Source organism: Bufo bufo, chromosome 4 (assembly GCF_905171765.1).
Source record: "Bufo bufo chromosome 4, aBufBuf1.1, whole genome shotgun sequence".
Classification (NCBI taxonomy): Eukaryota; Metazoa; Chordata; class Amphibia; order Anura; family Bufonidae; genus Bufo; species Bufo bufo.
Window position 1 is genome coordinate 307,817,824 of NC_053392.1, and position 22,823 is coordinate 307,840,646.

General features: G+C 43.4%; 1 protein-coding gene across 1 annotated transcript in view; it reads right to left on the minus strand.

The window, feature by feature from the left end:
* Positions 1-22,823, minus strand: part of LOC120998185 (gamma-aminobutyric acid receptor subunit rho-1) — a 166,542-nt gene that overhangs the window by 73,786 nt on the left and 69,933 nt on the right. Inside the window, exons 3-5 of the mRNA XM_040428757.1 lie at positions 6,118-6,185; positions 5,437-5,660; positions 4,124-4,206 (exon numbers count right to left, since the gene is read on the minus strand). Of these exons, the coding sequence (XP_040284691.1) occupies positions 4,124-4,206; positions 5,437-5,660; positions 6,118-6,185 (375 nt within the window). The remainder of the gene's footprint in view (positions 1-4,123; positions 4,207-5,436; positions 5,661-6,117; positions 6,186-22,823) is intronic.

The window sequence follows — 22,823 nt, forward strand, 5'->3', positions numbered from 1 at the left end:
GGTCAATTACCTGCTTGAGGTCTTCTGTGGACTTAAGAGTTGCCGTCCTTATCTCCTGCTACTGAGTATTCCTCTCTGTTCGGATGCTGCAAAGAGGTCCCTGATGAAGGAGCCCGGCAGGCTCTGAAACGCGTTGGGTGCTTTTTGACCTAAGGAGGCTTCGGTATCTTCCAATAGTGGTTTCCCGGGCAACTCTCTCACAGGCACGTGCTGACGGCCAGAGCAGCACTGGTGTTAGGAGGTGAACGAAGAGGACGCTCTTTGCAGCATCCGAACAGAGAGGAATACTCAGTAGCAGAAGATAAGGACGGCAACTCCTAAGTCCACAGAAGACCTCAAGCAAGTAATTGACCGCACAGAGTAACATCAGTGTACAGTCGTGGCCAAAAGTTTTGAGAATTACATAAATATTGGAAATTGGAAACGTTGCTGCTTAAGTTTTTATAATAGCAATTTGCATATACTCCAGAATGTTATGAAGAGTGATCAGATGAATTGCATAGTCCTTCTTTGCCATGAAAATTAACTTAATCCCAAAAAAACCTTTCCACTGCATTTCATTGCTGTCATTAAAGGACATGCTGAAATCATTTCAGTAATCGTCTTGTTAACTCAGGTGAGAATGTTGACGAGCACAAGGCTGGAGATCATTATGTCAGGCTGATTGGGTTAAAATGGCAGACTTGACATGTTAAAAGGAGGGTGATGCTTGAAATCATTGTTCTTCCATTGTTAACCATGGTGACCTGCAAAGAAACGCGTGCAGCCATCATTGCATTGCATAAAAATGGCTTCACAGGCAAGGATATTGTGGCTACTAAGATTGCACCTCAATCAACAATTTATAGGATCATCAAGAACTTCAAGGAAAGGTTAAATTCTTGTTAAGAAAGCTTCAGGGCATCCAAGAAAGTCCAGCAAGCGCCAGGATCGTCTCCTAAAGAGGATTCAGCTGTGGGATTGGAGTGCCACCAGTGCAGAGCTTGCTCAGGAATGGCAGCAGGCAGGTGTGAGCGCATCTGCACGCACAGTGAGACGAAGACTTTTGGAAGATGGCCTGGTGTCAAGAAGGGCAGCAAAGAAGCCACTTCTATCCAAAAAAAACATCAGAGACAGATTGATCTTCTGCAGAAAGTATGGTGAATGGACTGCTGAGGACTGGGGCAAAGTCATATTCTCTGATGAAGCCTCTTTCCGATTGTTTGGGGCATCTGGAAAAAGGCTTGTCCGGAGAAGAAAAGGTGAGCGCTACCATCAGTCCTGTGTCATGCCAACAGTAAAGCATCCTGAGACCATTCATGTGTGGGGTTGCTTCTCATCCAAGGGAGTGGGCTCACTCACAATTTTGCCCAAAAACACAGCCATGAATAAAGAATGGTACCAAAACACCCTACAACAGCAACTTCTTCCAACAATCCAACAACAGTTTGGTGAAGAACAATGCATTTGTTCCCAAGGGCAGAATATAGAATATTTGACACAGTCCTGACCTCAGTATCTGAGGAAAGGGATTTAGGAGTAATTATTTCAGAAGACTTAAAGGTGGGAAGACAATGTAATAGGGCAGCACGAAATGCCAGCAGAATGCTTGGATGTATAGGGAGAGGTATAAGCAGTAGAAAGAGTGAAGTGCTTATGCCGCTGTACAGAACACTGGTGAGACCTCACTTGGAGTATTGTGCGCAGTACTGGAGGCCATATCTCCAGAAGGATATAGATACTCTAGAGAGAGTTCAGAGAAGAGCTACTAAACTAGTACATGGATTGCAGGATAAAACTTACCAGGAAAGGTTAAAGAAACCTTAATATGTATAGCTTGGAAGAAAGAAGAGACAGAGGGGATATGATAGAAACTTTTAAATACATAAAGGGAATCAACTCGGTAAAGGAGGAGAGCATATTTAAAAGAAGAAAAACTACCACAAGAGGACACAGTTTTAAATTAGAGGGACATAGGTTTAAAAGTAATATAAGGAAGTATTACTTTACTGAGAGAGTAGTGGATGCATGGAATAGCCTTCCTGCAGAAGTGGAAGCTGCAAATACAGTGAAGGAGTTTAAGCATGCATGGGATAGGCATAAGGCTATCCTTCATATAAGATAGGGCCAGGGACTAGTAATAGGATTCAGATATATTGGGCAGACTAGATGGGCCAAATGGTTCTTATCTGCCGACACATTCTATGTTTCTATGTTTCTATGTTTCATTTTCCAGCACGATGGAGCACCATAAGGCAAAAGTGATAACTAAGTGGCTCGGGGACCAAAACGTTGACATTTTGGGTCCATGGCCTGGAAACTCCCCAGATCTTAATCCCGTTGAGAACTTGTGGTCAATCCTCAAGAGGCGAGTGGACAGACAAAAACCCACTAATTCTGACAACAAAGAATGGGTTGCTATCAGTCAGGAATTGGCCCAGAAGTTGATTGAGAGCATGCCCAGTCGAATTGCAGAGGTCCTGAAAAAGAAGGGCCAACACTGCAAATACTGACTCTTTGCATAAATGTCATGTAATTGTTGATAAAAGCTTTTGAAACGTATGAAGTATGTGTAATTTTAGTATACCCTTCAGACCACAGGCCCTACAACGAAAAGGGAGAACTACTAAAGCATTAAAGCTCTATATTAGGAGCGCTATTAAGTCCGTCACCCAGCGCCGGTATCTCATATCACCCATATGGGCGATACACGTTTGTAGTACATATCATTCCAATTAAGGGGGACAACAGGACCTTCCCTTTAGGTAGGTCGACACACTTAGACAACGGCAGCGCAGGGGGATTTCCCACAATCTGTTCTATGTTATTATACCTGTAAGAAGAAGCAAGACAAAACTTTCCTGACAAAATGGAGGTTAATGGACAGCAACTAGTGGCTATTGGCTTTAGAAAAATCACATTTGTAAATAATTGAACAAATTACTGTATTTTTTGCTTTATAAGACCCACTTTTCCCCCCAAAAGTGGGGGGAAAATGTCCACTAAGCTTATAAAATTAATACTAGTGAACACTTCCATCAAGGAAGCGCTCAATAGTATGCATTAGGTGCCAGGAGTGGGGACTGAAGCGCTACTATCGATTCCACTACTCACCGTCCTTGGTTTTCCTTCCCGGGGCCAGCACTGCACAGTCCCGGCCATGTACAACACAGTCAGGTGACAGTGCAGCGGGTGTCCAGAGAAGACAGAGGAGCGTAGCTTCTGCAGAGACTGCTGGACGTGGATAGGAGCCATGGCACAGGAGAGGTAAGATAAGTATTTTTATTTTAATCTGATCTGAAGTCTGACGATGTTCTAGCTAGGAATTCTGGTTAGGGATCTGACATTGAGGGCTGATTTGAGGTCTGATGAGGGTCTGATATAAAGGGCTCAAATAAGGTCTCCTGGGGGTCTGACATGAAGGGCTGATGGGGTTCTTATATTAATGGAGGTCTGGTCTAAGGATCTGATATGGGGGTTTGATGTGATGTCCTGATATGGGGGTCTGATCTGATATTTATGCCAGTCTGATCTGAAGATCTGATATGAGGTCTGATGAAAAATATTTTTTTCCCTTTTTCCTGCTCTAAAACCTGGGGTGCGTCTTATTATCAGGTTCGTCTTATAAAGCAAAAAATACAGTAATGTAGAGTAAGATGTGGACAGTGAGTGTTATTGACTGAACTTGAATCTTTAGTGTTGAATTTTGTGAATCTGCATTATTAGGGCTCATGCACACGAACACACTTTCCTTTCGTGTCCATTTTTTTTGGGGACCATATGCGGAACCATTCATTTCAATGGGTCCGCAAAAAAAGCAGAAGTTACTCCATGTGCATTCCATTTCCATATGTCCGTATTTCTGTTCCACAAAAAAATAAAACATGTCCTATTATTGTCTGCATTACGGACAACGATAGTACTGCTCTATTAGGGGCCAGCTGTTCCGTTCCGGACATCATCTGTATTTTTGTGGATCCGTTTTTTGCAGACCGCAAAATACATACGGTTGTGCATGAGCCCTTATTTGGAGGATTTATCCATTCGAATGTTCAATTGAAATATCTTTTAAAAGTGCACCCATTTAAAGCAGAAACTGTACAAGATAGATATATTGAAGTACAGAGTGAAATACAGTACTTACAGCTTTCAATCTCTAAGGAACAGGATTGCGTGTCAAGGGGAAATCGGCTGAAGTCCATGTTACACATGGCTGTTACGGTAACCCTGCCATAAAGGGAAATTATATTTAACACACTGCAAAAATCATACACTCTATATTTGTACAATTCATATTGATCTCTAAAGCATGGACCTAAAGGGTTTGTCCAGGATTTTAATATCGATGGCAACAGCTAATTGCGGAGGTGCAGAGTGATGGAACCCTGCTAATCTGATATGGATGGTCTATCCTGAGAATAGGCAATCAGTATAAAAATCCTGAACAACCCATTTAATGCCCTGATGCAGAAATGCCCAACCTGCAGCCCTCCAGCTGTTGCAAAACTACAACTACCAGCATGCCTGGACAGCCTGCACCTATCAGTCTACAGCAGGGCATGATGGGAGTTGTAGTTTTTCAACAGCTAGAAGGCCGCAAGTTGAGCATCCCTGCCTTAATGCAATAACTATAACATGCCCTTTATAATACAGCTGTACTGTAATGTGGCAAAAGTACAATTGGGACCACACAGTCCCCACTCAAAGTGATAGTTCACAGACACACACTGCTGGGCAGGAACATCTGGTGTGTGGATTCTCCTCTCCGTTTTATATACCTTGTAAGAGAGAAGGGAGGCATGGTGCTAGGGTCAGTCCAACTCTTCAGTGTTTGCTAAAATTAATGTGTGGGGAGGGGGAGTCCTGGTAGGTTCAAACTACCCATGGCAGAAGAGGGTGAGACCAACCTGAATCATGTGCATTACTCTAAAATCCATAAAATCGCATTGCCTGCCTCTAAGATATGTGCACTTTTATATATGATCATTATTAACACTGAGCAATGAGGTGGTTTATATTAGTAGATTGTGGACAAGACTAACAACATGTACATCTGCGCCAGTTTTATTTTCCAATACGTATTTTATATCTACACAATATAGCAGGAGGAAATTTGTAAATTATGTGTAACTTATGCACAGAAAAGAAACCAGTCTCAACCCAGCACAAATCATTTTACCATAAAATGTCATTGAAATACTGTGTAGTTGGCACATGCTGAGAAAACGGCTGACACAGCAGGAAGACAGACTGGTATTAAGGGAAATAGCAGAGACGTGACATAAGTTCCTGGGCGCCAGCACACAACCGTACCTGTAAAAGGCCTTCCCACACATCATGGACCATTTATAATACTGGCAGAGGGGCCTTATAAGCTACACCGTGGGCAAAAAAATATAAACTGTGGTGATCCTGGCTGATATCCCCTAGGAACATAATGAAAGTATGAACGCTTACCTTAAACTGTACAGTACCTTCCCATCGGGCTGTACCCGCAACATGATATTATCTGTTGTGGTGTCATGGATAAAGGATCTTTTAGAATGGACAAAGAACATATCTGGTACCCAGATCTTTTTCACTAATCTCCCATCAAAGGTCATACTTTGGTTATTGGTGCTGGGAAAGGACAGTCTCACATCTTTCCAGTAGTGTCTGAGGTACAAAGTCATTGTGAAATCCTATAAAATAAAGGATTTTGAGTAAAAACGACTATCTGAAATTTTATTGCCACTGTGGCTTTGCTTTCAACATTTTATTTTAAACAATTGATATTTCTTTTTTAAATAAGAGGCGTACTTAGCCCTACACACAATGAAAGCAGCATAATGTGTCATGTGTTCTAACTAGTGCTTTCGTGGATGCCAAAAGGTTAGAATTGATAAAAAAAGGAGCAAAGAAAAGGCAGAAAACGAATGTCTAGGTCTATTGGCTCAACTGTGTATACAGTTATATTTTTCTTAGTAATTACTATTATTCAGCTTTGATCAAACTTAAAAAAAAATCATAATCATACGGAAAGCCGTAATACTGATTAAAGCATATTCCTGGATATCTAGTAATTAGATTTTAACTAAATATTACTATGTAGCTTCCATAAACACATTGCAATTATAATTATAAAAATATATTACTTACCATGTCTACTTCAGAAATACTGTCTAAGCTTTCCACTTGTACATCCACCCCAACAGGAATTGCTGGCCCTTAAATAATAAAAGGGCAAGTAACATAAAAAAAAGTGTTCTACTAAATATACAATGCAGTTATATACAGCCTAGTGGGGGCTGGACATTCAATCATTCAATGCTAACAGAGAGTAGGTCAGTCAGATCTATTTAGGTGTGCATTGGGGGGGTTGTTTCCTGTTTTTCTTCTGTACAGGTGTGCCTGTAACTTTTGATATTTAGACGGAGAGAGATAGGAGGAGACTGAGTCAAGGGATAGAGGGGTCACTCTGAAACAAGGTGGCCTCCTTGCCTCTTGACTGAGAATTCTCATGCTCCTTCCCAACTACCTAGTGGTGGCTGAACAGGTGCCTAAAGTCTTATTAGGAGTTGCGAGGTGCCTATACAGCCACTGTGTACTTGGAGAGGGTTTGGATGAACTCAGGGGCAGAGACATAAAAGACATAAGTGGCGGTTGCAGTATTTCGGGGTGTGCCATGGACTCACTGTCTAGAGCTGCAGACCTGTTGGCAACTAGCTGGCAAGTGCTGAAGGCAGACACTTTATTGTGTTGCTTCACAGGGCTGGAGGTACTAAGACTCTTCGTTTCACTCACTGGCCCCCAACCATTTTGGTTTCTATATGACCCTTTTTTTTATTTTGGTTTGGTCAGTAGCGCTGTGAATTTAGGGTAGGGACAACTAAGGGGCAGGTTCATGTGTGGCCAGGCTACCCTTTGAAGGGCAAATACCCTGGCTGTCTTGTAGGGACAGTCTCAGAACAGCACTGATCCCCCCTCATTAACATACTAGGGACAGCTGTAGGAAAAGGTTCCTGTGTAGCTGGACCATCCTTTTCAGGACAAATACACAGTTTTCTTGAAAGGACAATCTAGAGAAAGTTTACATAGTTGTTTTTTTTTACACATTTAAACAACACCCACCTGGTTTTAAATTACAAATTCTGTAGGACGCGCCTTTGCTTAAATAAAGTTAAAAAAAAGTAATTTGTATCCATTACCATATTTTTCAGCCTATAAGATGCACCTTTGGTTATAAATAATATGAAGACAAGAGACAGAACAGAACCAGTCCACACACCCACAGCCGTCAACTTACAAATGGCTTGCATACTCTAATTGCGGATTCTGTGGGGTTTTTTGGGCAATCTTTTCAACACTAAGTATCTATGCTGAAAATTCTGTTTCTGTGCCATTTTCAAACTGGACAAAAATTACTCTAGTGCATTAAATACACATCGGTCTTTTTAGCTCACGTGAATAGAATATTGTTATTTTTTTTTAAAACACTTTAAATTCAAAAGCCAATAGACTACTTCATAAGTCAAGAAAGGAGTAAACCTCTTGAACAAAATGGAGCCAAGCTTAAACCAATTATTAGTTGTATTAATTAATATGGTCATTTGAATATTGCACTGAGAAGTGATCAAGACAGTACTGATGATAATCAAGCAAAGGCAATTTTAAGGCCATTTTACAATTCAGACATGAATTGAGTACTTAAACATGTATGACAAAAATTCTAGACACACAAGTTGGCATATCCAAGATGAAATAATAGATACACTGTATATGTGGAAACATTCTAATTAGGAAGATAGTGGCTGATCTGGATGAATTCTATAGTCGAAACTTACGAAACAGCTGGTTGCAGTTACCATACTAGTGCTTGATCACTTGATTTCTGAGCTTAAGGGAGTTGTCCAAGATAATAAAAAAATTACACACACATTACTCCAGTGCCATTCTCTATAGTGCGCCTGCTGTTTGTTTTCAACAGTAGAGATGATGTCCTTGGATATGACATTTCACAGATGCAGCCGATCACTATTCTCAGTGGTCTAAGCTGAGAACAGTCATCTGCTGCAATGGTGAGATGCTGAATCCATGCACAGCACTGTGCATGTCACCTACTGCCCAGGGCTGACATTGTAAAGTTCCTATTAAGCCTTTCCTCAGGCAGGACTTAATAGGAACATTAATATAGGAGCATTTTTGCCATAGACTGCAATAGTATTTTATTACAGTCTATGGTATAAGCAATCTAAAGATTGCATGTTCAAGCACCTTAGAGAGACTAAAAGAAAGTAAATATAAAATATAAACAAGGATGTAAGACATAAAAAACAAAAGAATTAACTATTCAAATCGCTCCCCTTCCCCCATTTTATAAAGAAAAATAAAATAAAGAAAAAACATCATTGGTATTGGTTTACTCGAAAATACCCAAACTATTAAAATATAAAAATATTCATCCAGTGCGTTCACTGGATGAATATTTGTATATTTTAATAGAAGGGGGAAATAATGTACACAAAAAGCTAAGAAAATATGTAGTACACTGAAGAGTATATTATTACTAGTGTGCAGGAACAGATTACTGCTATGATCAATTAGCTATGTGTCACGGCCACGGTTTTGGCCGTGACTCCTTGGGAGCCGCATACAGTTGCCCGCGGTTTGGGTTGTTGTTTCAACTGCAGCTTGAGGCTTGATGTTGTTTGCCTCAAGTGCGGTTGCCGCGGACAACAGGTATGTGTGCGGTCCCTTTGGAGTTTGTGTGTGTGTATGTTTGCACTGTTGTTAGTCTGTGTGCACTCTGTGTAGTGTGTGGTGTGCACGGACACCTTTCCTGCACTGTGGTTGCCCGTGGCAACGTTTGTCATTGTGTACATGTGGTGGCAGTGTCCCGGCCTTGGGGCTGACTCCCAGGACACGGTTGCCACCCATGTCGTTGCCTGCGGCAACAACCACAGTGTGATTGTTGTGTTGGACACTTCCCCTTTAAGTTGGTGTTTTCCCTTTCCTGTGGTGCTGGAAGGGTTAACTCCCTTCCCAGTGTGTGTGATGTCACTGGGTGTGTCTGACCGTTGGGTGTGGCCTCTTAGGCCTATAAAGCCTCTCACTTTGGCATGGCTCAGTAGGTTGCTTCAGTCATGCTTTGCTGTTGCAGCCTCCTGTGATTTCCATCTTCTTGTAAGGGTCACCCTTCCGGTCATAAGTTCTAATACCGTGATGTGTTGTTGATGTCTTGTGTCTTTGGTTTTTGTGCAGCTATGGATGTCCTGGTCCCTGTGTGTCTTCATGTGTGTGCTGTTTACCTTTGTCTGTGTGGACAGCCTTTCCTAAGCACGGGTTCCAGTCAGCAAGGCTGAGACAGGTTTGTGTGGAACTGTTTGGTTCACCTGTCTTATCCATAGTCCTGTTTATGTACACCCTTCTTCATGCTGCTTGGCCAGTGAGACTCCAGCTCCTCTGTGCCTAGGAGGAGTGGGTTGTCTTACCCTGCTCCTTAGCCCAGGGACCGGTCGGAGGGTAAGTCAGGGATCCGAGGTTCCTGCGCATGGGTCCTCCTACCATCAAGTTAGGCCCATGCAGGTAGGAGACAGGGTCAGCGTTAGGGACGCAACAGGAGGTGACCTGCTCCCTGATTCTGTGTTCCTGGCGAGTAGCGACTGGACATCTTCCTTCACCGCACGGCTGAGGATTTCCCCCATCCTCAGCCGTGACAGTATGACCGGTACGGCTCCTTGCTTGGAGGCTCCCTCGAAAGAGGGGGCAGCATGTACCGCCATCTACGGATGGGGTGCATGCGCGTTCTCCGGAGGGAGAGCGTTATAGGGGTATCACCGGTTACGGCGCGGTGAGTGGCATTCCCCGCCATTCCTTTCTCACCGTGTCCGTGTTGGTGTCTCCTTGTTTGTCATTCCCCTCCCATTGTTTTTTGTGCCTCACCAACCTTCCCCTTTTGTTGTTGGAAGGGGCTTTGAGGGGTGGGAGTATCCGGCCCTCGAAAGACGGTGAAGCATGTACCGTCGTCTGCGGAAGGGGTACATGCGCGCTCTTCGGAGGGAGATCGTTCTGGGGGTTTCGCCATTGACGGCGCGGTGAGTGGCGTTTCCCCGACATCCCTTCACCGTTGCCTCGTTTGCGTCCCCCTAATTTTATGGCACCGGTGTGTTTGTTTGGTGTGCGGGTGCACACCTTCGAAAGAGGGTGCAGCATGCAGTGCCATCCTCTTGTGGCCTGCATGCGCGTTCTCCGGAGGGAGAGCGTTCCGGGGGGATCTCCGTTAACGGCACGGTTGGTGGCTTTTCCCCGCCACCTTACCTTCCGTGTCCGTGTTGGGGATCCCTCGTCCCTCTCCATGTTCCCATCTCTGGTCGTTTGCTGGCAGCACTCCGTAAGTGTTCCGGCTGCATGCTGGTTAGGAGTGTCTGCTGGCAGCGACTGGAGTGGGGACGTGTGTGGACAGTCCCCTCGTTCATCTCTCTGTGGTTCTCCCCCCTGTGTCGCTGGTGCGGGCTGCAGGCCTCGTCGGACTGGCTGAGTTGTGCTGGGAGAGGATGCAGCTGACAGCGACTTTTTGGGAACCGTGTCTGAGAGTGGACGTCCCCTTCTCCCATCCCCTTGTGTGAGTCCCTCACGTTTTTTTTTTGGTGGGGGGGCTTTGAGGGGTGGGAGTGTCACGGCCACTGTTTTGGCCGTGACTCCTTGGGAGCCGCATACAGTTGCCCGCGGTTTGGGTTGTTGTTTCAACCGCAGCTTGAGGCTTGATGTTGTTTGCCTCAAGTGCGGTTGCCGCGGACAACAGGTATGTGTGCGGTCCCTTTGGAGTTTGTGTGTGTGTATGTTTGCACTGTTGTTAGTCTGTGTGCACTCTGTGTAGTGTGTGGTGTGCACGGACACCTTTCCTGCACTGTGGTTGCCCGTGGCAACGTTTGTCGTTGTGTACATGTGGTGGCAGTGTCCCGGCCTTGGGGCTGACTCCCAGGACACGGTTGCCACCCATGTCGTTGCCTGCGGCAACAACCACAGTGTGTTTGTTGTGTTGGACACTTCCCCTTTAAGTTGGTGTTTTCCCTTTCCTGTGGTGCTGGAAGGGTTAACTCCCTTCCCAGTGTGTGTGATGTCACTGGGTGTGTCTGACCGTTGGGTGTGGCCTCTTAGGCCTATAAAGCCTCTCACTTTGGCATGGCTCAGTAGGTTGCTTCAGTCATGCTTTGCTGTTGCAGCCTCCTGTGATTTCCATCTTCTTGTAAGGGCCACCCTTCCGGTCATAAGTTCTAATACCCTGATGTGTTGTTGATGTCTTGTGTCTTTGGTTTTTGTGCAGCTATGGATGTCCTGGTCCCTGTGTGTCTTCATGTGTGTGCTGTTTACCTTTGTCTGTGTGGACAGCCTTTCCTAAGCACGGGTTCCAGTCAGCAAGGCTGAGACAGGTTTGTGTGGAACTGTTTGGTTCACCTGTCTTATCCATAGTCCTGTTTATGTACCCCCTTCTTCATGCTGCTTGGCCAGTGAGACTCCAGCTCCTCCGTGCCTAGGAGGAGTGGGTTGTCTTACCCTGCTCCTTAGCCCAGGGACCGGTCGGAGGGTAAGTCAGGGATCTGAGGTTCCTGCGCATGGGTCCTCCTACCATCAAGGTTGGCCCATGCAGGTAGGAGACAGGGTCAGTGTTAGGGACGCAACAGGAGGTGACCTGCTCCCTGATTCTGTGTTCCTGGCGAGTAGCGACTGGACATCTTCCTTCACCGCACGGCTGAGGATTTCCCCCATCCTCAGCCGTGACACTATGCCTTTTCTATAACACAGAATTATTTTATAAGTACAAATGTAACAGTTTTTCTCTGTTATTATGTATGGATTACCCAGTTCTGGACATTTTGCTGGTGCATAAAACACTAGCCTGGATTTATATTATTACCATCTGGCAGCCAAGAGGGGGAATGAATTACAATTTCTAATCCTATAGGCCATAAGAAAAGCATCTCCTTACTTTACAGTAATTTTCAGATATCACAGAAAAAACTCAAATATAGAAACTAAGGCCATTAAAGGTTCTTCTAGGGGAATCATGTTATTTAAGCACTTCACATCTGGGCCATTTATCCCCTTCCTGACCAGGCCCATTTTTGCAAATCTGACATAGGTCACTTTATGTGGTAATAACTTTGGAACGCTTTTACATATCCAAGCCATTCTGAGATTGTTTTCTCGTGAAGCATTGAACCTCATGATAGCGATAAATTTGATTTGATATTTTTTACCTTTATTTATAAAAAATCTTACAGAAATTTACAGAATAAAAAAAAAAAAAAAATCACAATTTTTTAAATATGAATTTCTCTGCTTTTAAGTTGGATAGTGATAGCTAATAAAATTGTTATTGATGAACGTTCACTATATTTCTACTTTATGTTGGCATAATTTTGTAAATATAATTTAAGTTTTTAAGGATGTTTGAAGGCTTAGAATTTTAGATGCAATTTTAAAACTTTTCATGAAAGTTTACAAAAGTTAGTTTTAAAGGACCTTTGCCTATCTAAAGTGACTTTGAGGGGCTTACATAATTGAAACCTCCCATTAGAAACTACAGTCCCCAATGTATTTAAAACTGATTTTACAAAGTTTGTTAACCCTTTATATTTCCCACAAGAATTAAAACAAAAGGAAAGTAATTTTTTATTCAGCAAGGGTAAACAGCAAACCAAACCCGAATATTTATTTTCCTGATTCTGAATTTTTCAGAAACACCTCATATGTGGTTGTAAACTGCTCTATGGGCACACAATAAGGCTTAGAATTGAAGCAGCAACATATGGTTTTAGGAGGACAGATTTTTAAGACTAGTTTTAGGGTGTCATGACACATTCAAAGAGACCCTTAAGAACCCCTGTAGTGGATACCCCGAAAAAGTGACCCCATTCTGGAAACTACACCTCTCAAGGAATTGTTAAATAGGTATAATGAGCACTTTGACCCAGCAGGTTTTTCATAGATTTTAGAAATACATTGCTATGAAATTTAAGAAATTTAATTTTTTCCAATAAAATATCAATTTATCCCCAAATGTTTTATTGTCATACGGGAGAACTAGAAAATCGGGCCCCACAATTTGTTATCCATTTTCTCCTGAATGCAGCAACACCCCATATGTGGTGGTAAACTACCGTATGAGCACCCCAAAGGGCTCAGAATAGAAGTAGCGCTATTTGGCTTTTAGAGGGCAAATTTAGCTGGAATAGTTTTCTGGCACCATGTCACATTTGAAGAGACCCTGAGGTACCCCAACAGTGGAAATGACATGAAATTTACCCCATTTTGGAAACTACACCCCTCAAGGAATTTTTGAATAGGTAAAATGAGCACTTTGACCTAATAGGTTTTTCATAGAATTTAGAAACACATTGCTATGAAAATGGAACTGGTGAAAAAGCAACCCACAATGTGTTACCCATTTGCTCTTGAATACTGCAACACCCCATATGTGCTTGTAAACTGTTGTATTGGGCATGCGGTAGGGCTCAGAAGGAATGAGTGTCAGAGGTTTTTGGATAGCAAATATTCCATATGTTTTCTGACACCATAGTGTGGTTATTGGTGTTGTGAAGTTCCAAAATGTCAGGAACACCCTAACACTAACAAATCTATCTCACTTTTTTTTTTTTTTTTTTTTTTAGGAATTTGTATTTATTGTGCTGATGCAGTAAAAAAAAAAAATCCAACATACACAAAATTTGCTAAAAGTTATATTTCTCTGGAACTAATAATAATAAAAGTGAAGTTATATGAAAAACTGTTTAACTTTAATTTTTAACAAGTAAATCGTTCCTTTAAAATGTAACACTTGTGTGATAGTCATGGAAATATTTTTTTTTTTATACAGAGTCCAGGCTTTGATGGGCATTTTGGGCCGTAGTATCTGGAGTCTTTCCTAATGCCACGTTTGGAGCAAACCCTGCACTTTTTTGGGTGATGCTGATCATTTTCTGTTGCAGGGAGGATGTCAGGAAAATGTCATTCATGCAGCCTGCTGACTTTATGAATGCATAGTCAAAGGAATAGTACTGGATGGATAAATTAGAGATACAGTGGGATGCGAAAGTTTGGGCAACCTTGTTATTCGTCATGATTTTCCTGTATAAATCGTTGGTTGTTACGATAAAAAATGTCAGTTAAATATATCATATAGGAGACACACACAGTGATATTTGAGAAGTGAAATGAAGTTTATTGGATTTACAGAAAGTGTGCTATAATTGTTTAAACAAAATTAGGCAGGTGCATAAATTTGGGCACTGTTGTCATTTTATTGATTCCAAAACCTTTAGAACTAATTATTGGAACTCAAATTGGCTTGGTAAGCTTAGTGACCCCTGACCTACATACACAGGTGAATCCAATTATGAGAAAGAGTATTTAAGGGAGTCAATTGTAAGTTTCCCTCCTCTTTTAATTTTTTCTAAAGAGTAGCAACATAGGGGTCTCAAACCAACTCTCAAATGACCTGAAGACAAAGATTGTTCCCCATCATGGTTTAGGGGAAGGATACAGAAAGTTGTCTCAGAGATTTCAGCTGTCTGTTTCCACAGTTAGGAACATATTGAGGAAATGGAAGACCACAGGCTCAGTTCAAGTTAAGGCTCAAAGTGGCAGACCAAGAAAAATCTTGGATAGACAGAAGCGACGAATGGTGAGAACGGTCAGAGTCAACCCACAGACCAGCACCAAAGACCTACAACATCATCTTGCTGCAAATGGAGTCACTGTGCATCGTTCAACCATTCGGTGCACTTTACACAAGGAGATGCTGTATGCGAGAGTGATGCAGAGGAAGCCTTTTCTCCGCCCACAGCACAAAAAGTGCCGCTTGAGGTGGGCTAAAGCACATTTGGACAAGCCAGCTTCATTTTGGAATAAGGTGCTGTGGACTAATGAAACTAAAATTGAGTTATTTGGCCATAACAAGGGGCGTTATGCATGGAGGAAAAAGAACACAGCATTCCAAGAAACACACCTGCTGCCTACAGTAAAATATGGTGGTGGTTCCATCATGCTGTGGGGCTGTGTGGCCAGTGCAGGGACTGGGAATCTTGTCAAAGTTGAGGGACGCATGGATTCCACTCAGTATCAGCAGATTCTGGAGACCAATGTCCAGGAATCAGTGACAAAGCTGAAGCTGCGCCAGGGCTGGATCTTTCAACAAGACAACGACCCTAAACACTGCTCAAAATCCACTAAGGCATTTATGCAGAGGAACAAGTACAACGTTCTGGAATGGCCATCTCAGTCCCCAGACCTGAATATAATTGAAAATCTGTTGTGTGACTTAAAGAGATCTGTCCATGCTCGGAAGCCATCAAACCTGAATGAACTAAAGATGTTTTGTAAAGAGGAATGGTCCAAAATACCTTCAACCAGAATCCAGACTCTCATTGGAACCTACAGGAAGCGTTTAGAGTCTGTAATTTCTGCAAAAGGAGGATCTACTAAATATTGATTTCATCTCTTTTTTGTGGTGCCCAAATTTATGCACCTGCCTAATTTTGTTTAAACAATTATAGCACACTTTCTGTAAATCCAATAAACTTAATTTCACTTCTCAAATATCACTGTGTGTGTCTCCTATATGATATATTTAACTGACATTTTTTATCGTAACAACCAACGATTTATACAGGTAAATCATGACAATTAACAAGGTTGCCCAAACTTTCGCATCCCACTGTATAATTCCGTGTTCCTGAAACTTTAAAAAGGTTTTCTTATTTCCAGATTTTCTATAAATTACGAAAGAATTGTACACTGCCAATTGTAGCAAGTATAGACATACTTTTTTATACCAGTACGTCGATCTACGCAAGACCAAATTAGGCTTAATTATCTGGTTATTAAAGTCAACTGTCCCCATATATTTGTTATAGTCCACCACACACGCAGGTTTCTCTGCATGCATATTTCTGCGGGTGACTGCCACTTGGACTGTTGTATCAGTGTGAAGGGTGCTCTGGTCTCTGTACTCTGTACTTTACTCCCAGCAGTTCTGAACTTCTGAGACATGAAGAATCTCCCCAGTTTAGTCTTGTGTTTACAAGAGACTTTGGGAAGCCTTTTCTGTTGGATATCACTGTTCCACAACAAACTGTGCCCTCCATGTATAGATGTTTGTAAACTGGGACACTTGTATAATAATTTGCTATGTATAAATTAATAATATCATTTAAAAGATTATACACTAAGTTTGCAATTTATTATGACCACCTTAGGCTTCTTTCACGCTGGCTTAGGATTGTCCAGCAGGCTATTCTGGGAGAGGAACAACCTGCCAGTTCCGTAGTAACGTTTGCATAAGTGTGCTGCCGGAAGTTTGCTCCGGCCCCATTCAATATAATGGGGACGGGTGGGAGATGCGGCCGCAGCACAGCAAACGACATTCCGCGCCAACCTTCCGGGTTTGCAGACACATTCAAGTGAATGGGTCCACATGCGTGATACTCTTCTAACCATGGACTAATAGCCATCTTTATATAACATGGTGTCAATTAATAGTAAGTGGGTGAAAAGCAGGGGTGCACCTAGCCTTTCTGCTGCCTGAGACGAAAACTGAAATGCCTGGATCAGTCAGAGCAATAATGATGACACCGGCCTCTGGTAAGCTACAAAAACTAGGACTAAAGCCTATTAGAGGAAACGGTGGGCCAGGGAGACATCGCTCCTGGTGTCCCGTCGCGGCATTTAACTGTATTGCTGTCCTGAGTGCAGAGATGCATTGAATATGTAGAGATGAGCGTTTCCACAATGAAAGCGCTCATTGCCCATGGCCCTTCTACTACCTGCCCCCCTGGTTCTGCCTGAGGCCATCCCCTCACCTGGCCTCATTGGTGGTGCACCCCTGGTGAAAAGAGACATGAAGGGTTATTGGAGTGCTCTCCTTTATGAAGGCAGCATTCATAATCCATAGTAAATCTGCTATAACAAATTTAGATTTTTTAGTGGATTCATTGACTTGAGTCAACTCTATAAGGCTACCTGAAAATGGTGCAGATTATAAATGGTTTTTCTACACAGATTTTGTGTAATCCAGTACGAGCAAAGTGTATGAGATTAGACAAATCTCATGTACACTCTGCTTTTTTCTTAGGTGAGGAAATTGAACTGCTTTGCAGATTTTTAAAACCGCAGCGTCATTTGGTGTTGTGTTTTTTTCTGTGTGCGGATTTCACCCTTTTCATGTAACACGTATAGATTTTGACGTGCCACATCTGAACAAATTCTGAAAGAAGTGTGGATGGAAATTAATGGAAACAGTTTGTTCAGATTTGCACAGCAAAATCTACATGTGTTACAAGATAATTTTAGTGTGGATTAGTGTGGATCAGCAACATACAGAACACATTATGGATATGAAAATCTGCAGCATGTCGGACCTGCAGTGTAGCAGGGGTAAATTCAACAGCACAATCTGCTGAAAAATACATATGTAACATGTTACTATGCCTTTGAACACAACTATAGAAATCACAACAGTTTTCGAATTTAGATTTTTGTGTGACACAGTAAAAATGTCCAAACTACTTTCACCGTTTCACCTGTAAAAACTGCACAGAGATCAACATTATAAAAGTGTTGTGATTTCTGGTAAAAACGCGTATTGCATTTTCCTAGGTGTATATTCGAGGTGGAACATTTGTTACTTGCAGATTTTGCTGCAGATTGTGCCGTGATTTTAACACCTGCTACACTATGGTAAAATCTACAGTAATGCCTTATTCACACGTCACTGTTTGGTCAGTGATTTCCATTAGTGTTTGTGAGCCAAAACCAGGATTGGAGCCTCAATAGACATAAGGTATAAGGGAAAGATCTGCGCCTGTTCTGTGTTTAGAGCCTCACCTGGTTTTGGCTCAAAATCACTAATGAAAATCACTGACCGAAAGCCGACTGTGTGAATAAGGTATTAGGCATAAGGCTGGGTTCACAAGTGATTGAAAATCAAGCGGGAAAAAAAAAAGCAAAAAGAAACAAAAAAACACGTTTTTGTTGTGGAAAAGCCAGCAGATTTCACCATCTCCATTGAGAAGGATGAATTCTGAAAGAGAAATTCACGGCATAAATTGCCACAGATTTCAAATCCTCAATACTGTAGCTTCATTTTTTTATGCAGCATGTGGATACTGTACAACACTGTGGACTTGCCACATGAAAATCCATGGCGACAAATCCACAGCATTTCAGTCACATATGAACATACCCTAAAACTGTATTTTATGTATAGATACATAGAAAAAAATTGAATAGATAGATAGATGCATTTTGACATAAAAAAAAAAAAAAAGACTGAAAGAAAGAAATGTGTTAGGTGCTCTATACATACCAGTCTCCCTCTCTGGCAGGCTGTGATGAGAGGGAGATGATAGTAACTTTATATAAGTTTATTATTTATACACAAACTTTTGCATAATTACTGTGACTGGATGTCACAGTAATCACTTGCCCTGAGACCATTCTGATTGGTCTGGAGGCAGCAGGAGTCACAGAGGTACTATGGGGCCCTTAGGAGAGGGAAATCATTCAAACAGTGGTGAGTGCTGTAACTAGATACTACAGTGCTCACATGCCCCGGAGACCATGCTGATTGGTCTCCAGGTAAAAACAGCTACTGGGGGATCGCTGCTAGAGTATTAATGTACCGATCTCCCTCTCCTGCCAGCGCTAATGAGATGGAGGCGGTACAAGCATTCCTGAGCGCTGTAATTGGATATTACAGCGCTCACATGCCCTGGAGACCATGCTAATCGGTCCTTAGGACTTACAGTTTTGAAGTGGCATCGCAATGCCTAGTTTAAATACCGATCTCCCTTTCTAACCGGCAGTAATGAGAGGGAAATGGTACAAGCATTTGTGATTGCTCTGACTGCTTGTCAGAGCGATCAAGAGGGGGGAAAACTGCAGGACGTTTCAGAACGTCCATTCAGAGTTAAACATCCGCCCATAGGACGTTTAAATCCTATGGGCAGATTTGAAGTGGTTAAAACCAGGGTTGAAATTGGTTAAAACTAACAAATAATCATTACCATTAGAGATGAGCGAATTTTTAAAAAATTCGATTTGCCGGTTCGCCTAATTATTCTGGAAAAATTTGATTTGATCCGAATATGTTTGCGGCAAATTAAGTTAAAAAATTGCTATTTCCTGGCTTCTGAGAGCATTTATAGTGGTGTCGAACACTGTGCCTTGTAGTAACATGCATAGGGAGTCTGCTTTGGTAGTGAAGTAATACTGTGAGTCTGTATGACATGCAGATGACAGGCGTCGTTCTTAGAATCACAGTACACTTCACTTATTAGGGCAGTCACGGGGCCAAAACTGACCAAATAACTCGAGTATAAACTCAGCCTTACAGGTCGATGTTAGCGCCAAGAAGAAGCCCACTCCTTTTTGCATCGTTGCCAGCTGATTCCACATAGATGTCTACAGAACCTGTTCTATTAAACGCGTATACACGTAGAGCCCCCCTGGACAGAGTGGAGAGGGTGTCAGCAGTAAGTTTGTGTTGACGTCACTGATTAATTTGCCCTTACTCTGATCCGTCAGAAAAATAACCCACAAAAAACGGATCCTGTCTGTGGAGCATACGCCTTCACTCATTTAGTCAGTAATCAATCAGTATTGCTGAAGCAAAAATAAAAAAAACAGGAGTGGATCCAAAACAGAGATGACACGCGAATGGAATATTTGCACGTCTTCTGTGTTTTGTACCCACTCCTGCTTTTGGCTACCAAATCATAAGCCAATTCTGATGGGATCATACAGGCCTTACAGTTGCTACACAGATAGGATCCGTTGTGCGTCTGATTTTTCCTTCCTTCTGACAGATAAATAGAATGGTCAAATAAATCATGATGTCAGCCAGGCCGAAAGGCAAAATAGTGGACCAGTCATGAAGTGGAGTGGGAACAGCATTAGAAGTCCACAGAGTGGACCTATGACATAGTGGTGAGGTGAAAGCAGCATGAAGAGACCATAGAGTGGCCTAATGACAGAGTCTGGAGGTGGCGGCAGCATCAGGAGGCCACAGAGTGGCACGACGACGAAAGATTGTGGAGGTGGCAGCAGCATGAGGACGCCAGAGATTAACACAACGACGAGAGATTGTTGATGTGGAAGCAGCATGAGGAGGCCACAGAGTGGCACAATGACAGAGTCTGAAGGTGGCGGCAGCATCAGGAGGCCACAGAGTGGCAAACTGACAGAGTATAGAGTTGGCAGCATTATGAGGAGGCCACTGAGTGGCACAATGACCAAGTCTGGAGTTGGCAGCAGTATGAGGAGTATACCGAGTGGCACATCGACAGAGTCTGGAGTTGGTAGCAGCATGAGGAAGCCACAGAGTGGCACGAAGACAAAGCGTGGAGGTGTCAGCAGCATGAGGAGGCCAGAGTAGCACGATAACGAGACACTGTGGAGTTGGCAGCAGTATGAGGAGGCCACCGAGTGGCACAATGACAGAGCGTGGAGATGGCGGCAGCAGCAGCATCAGGAGGAGGCCACCGAGTGGCACAAAGGCACAGTCTGGAGTTGGCAGCTGCATGAGGAGACCACAGAGTGGCCTAATGACAGAGAGTGGAAGTGGCGGCAGCAGCAGCATCAGGAGGAGGCCACCGAGTGGCATAATGACACAGTGTGGAGATGGCGGCAGCATGAGGAGACCACAGAGTGGCCTAATGACAGAGCGTGGAGATGGCGGCAGCAGCATCAGGAGGAGGCCACAAAGTGGCACAATGACAGAGTCTGGAGGTGGCGACAGCAGCAGCATGAGGAGGATACCACAGAGTGGCAAGGTGACATAGTGTGGAGATGGCAGTAGCAGCATCAGGATACCACAGAGTGGCAAGTCATAGTGTGGAGATGGCAGTAGCAGCAGCAGCATTATCAGAATACCACAAAGTGGCAAGGTGACATAGTGTGGAGATGGCAGTAGCAGCAGCATCAGGAGGATACCACAGAGTGGTAAGGTGACCAAGTGTGGAGATGGCATTAGCAGCAGCAGCAGGATACCACAGAGTGGCAAGGTGACATAGTGTGGAGATGGCAGTAGCAGCAGCATCAGGATTCCACAGAGTGGAAAGGTCACGTAGTGTAGAGATGGCAGTAGCAGCAGCATCAGGATACCACAGAGTGGCAAGGTGACCTAGTGTGGTGATGGTATATGGGGGGGAGCTCGTCTGCACTAGGTTCGTGCGGTGAGAGGATGGACACATATGGTGACGCTGCATATGTTGACGCAGGGCTATGGCGCCAACATTGGCACCCTGGCCACTCTTCACCTTCTGCCCACATATTCTACATATGGCCATGTTAACCTCCTCCGGCGGCTTAACAAGAAACTGCCACACCACAGAGTAGGTGATTTTCCCCCCAACAGTCCGCATTGACTGACTGCTACCACCGCTGCTTCCGTGAACCCCTGCACCACTATTTTCCCGGCAGGTAGGCTGCTGCGACGCAGGTGGTCTACCCCGGGCACGTTTGGCTCCTGAACTCCCACTGCTGCCACCCGGCTGACTCCCAGCCATGCTTTCAACACATATAACCGTTGACGTGAACTGCGAATGTATTTTTCTTTTTGTCCTGAAATAGGCCACTAAATGCTTTTAACCAGGGGCGTTGCTAGGGTCTCAAAAGATCTGGGGCCCAAGCCCCAATGCATATGGCCAATTATCTAAGTCGGACAACCGACCCCTAAGCCCGCTATAGCTATACAGCTATACAGCAGCATGTACCTCTCACATCCAGTTCCTCCCAGGTGACGTCTCCTCTGATGTAAATCGTCTCTGTCATCATCTTTTCCATTGCATCCGGACAACTTCTCTCAGCCGCGCCTCGTCTCTACAGAGTGTGACACACAGACATCTTAGCTTCCTCATTTTTCTGTACCTCCAATTACTATCCTGAAGAAAAATGAGTGCCCCCCAAAGTAATAGTGCTTCTCATAGTCCCACCAATAGTAATTCCCTTCTAGAATGCCCTCAGTAGTAATACTGCCCCTACAGTGCCCCCAACTGTGATAATGCTCCCCAAGAGTGCCCCCATTATTTGAAGAGCCCTCCAGTATTAATAATGCCCTTACAGAGCCCCTAGTAGAAATAAGGCCTCCCTATTGTTCCCCAGTGGTAATAAAGCTATCCACTGACCCCTCAGTATTAATGAGACCCCCACAGTGCTCTTAGTAGAAATAATGCGGATCTTTAAGTCCCTCATATAGAGCCCCCAGTAGTAATAAGAACGCCTGTCTCCTGGATTTAAAATGCCCCCACAGTGCCCCCAGTATTTATAATGCCCCCTACTGTTATAATGCTCACTCTGAAGTGCTCCAGTATTTATATCGCCCCCTACTGTTATAATGCTCGCCCTGATCCCCCCCAGTATTTATAATGCCCCCTGTAGTTATATTCCTCCTTTTACTGTCTTTAAAAACTATAGTTCTTCAGCCCCTCCACCAAACAGTCCCATGTAAATAACATTATTTCCCTTTTCTGCCATAGAGTTCCATCTAAATACCATCACACCATCTCTCCAGCCTTCTCCATTATACAGTCCCATGTAAATAACATCCCTTTCTATCTACAGCCCCCTTTAAAATACAGTCCCATGTAAACATCACACCATCTCTCCTGCCCCCCTCAATATACAGACCCACATAAATAACATTACCCCCTCCCCAGCCGCCTTCAACATACAGTCTCATGTAAAGAACATAACCCCCTCCCCAGCCAACTTCAACATACAGTCCCATGTAAATAACATCACCCCCTCAATATTCAGTTCTATGTAAATAACATCACTTCCTCCCCCAGTCACTTTCAACATACAGT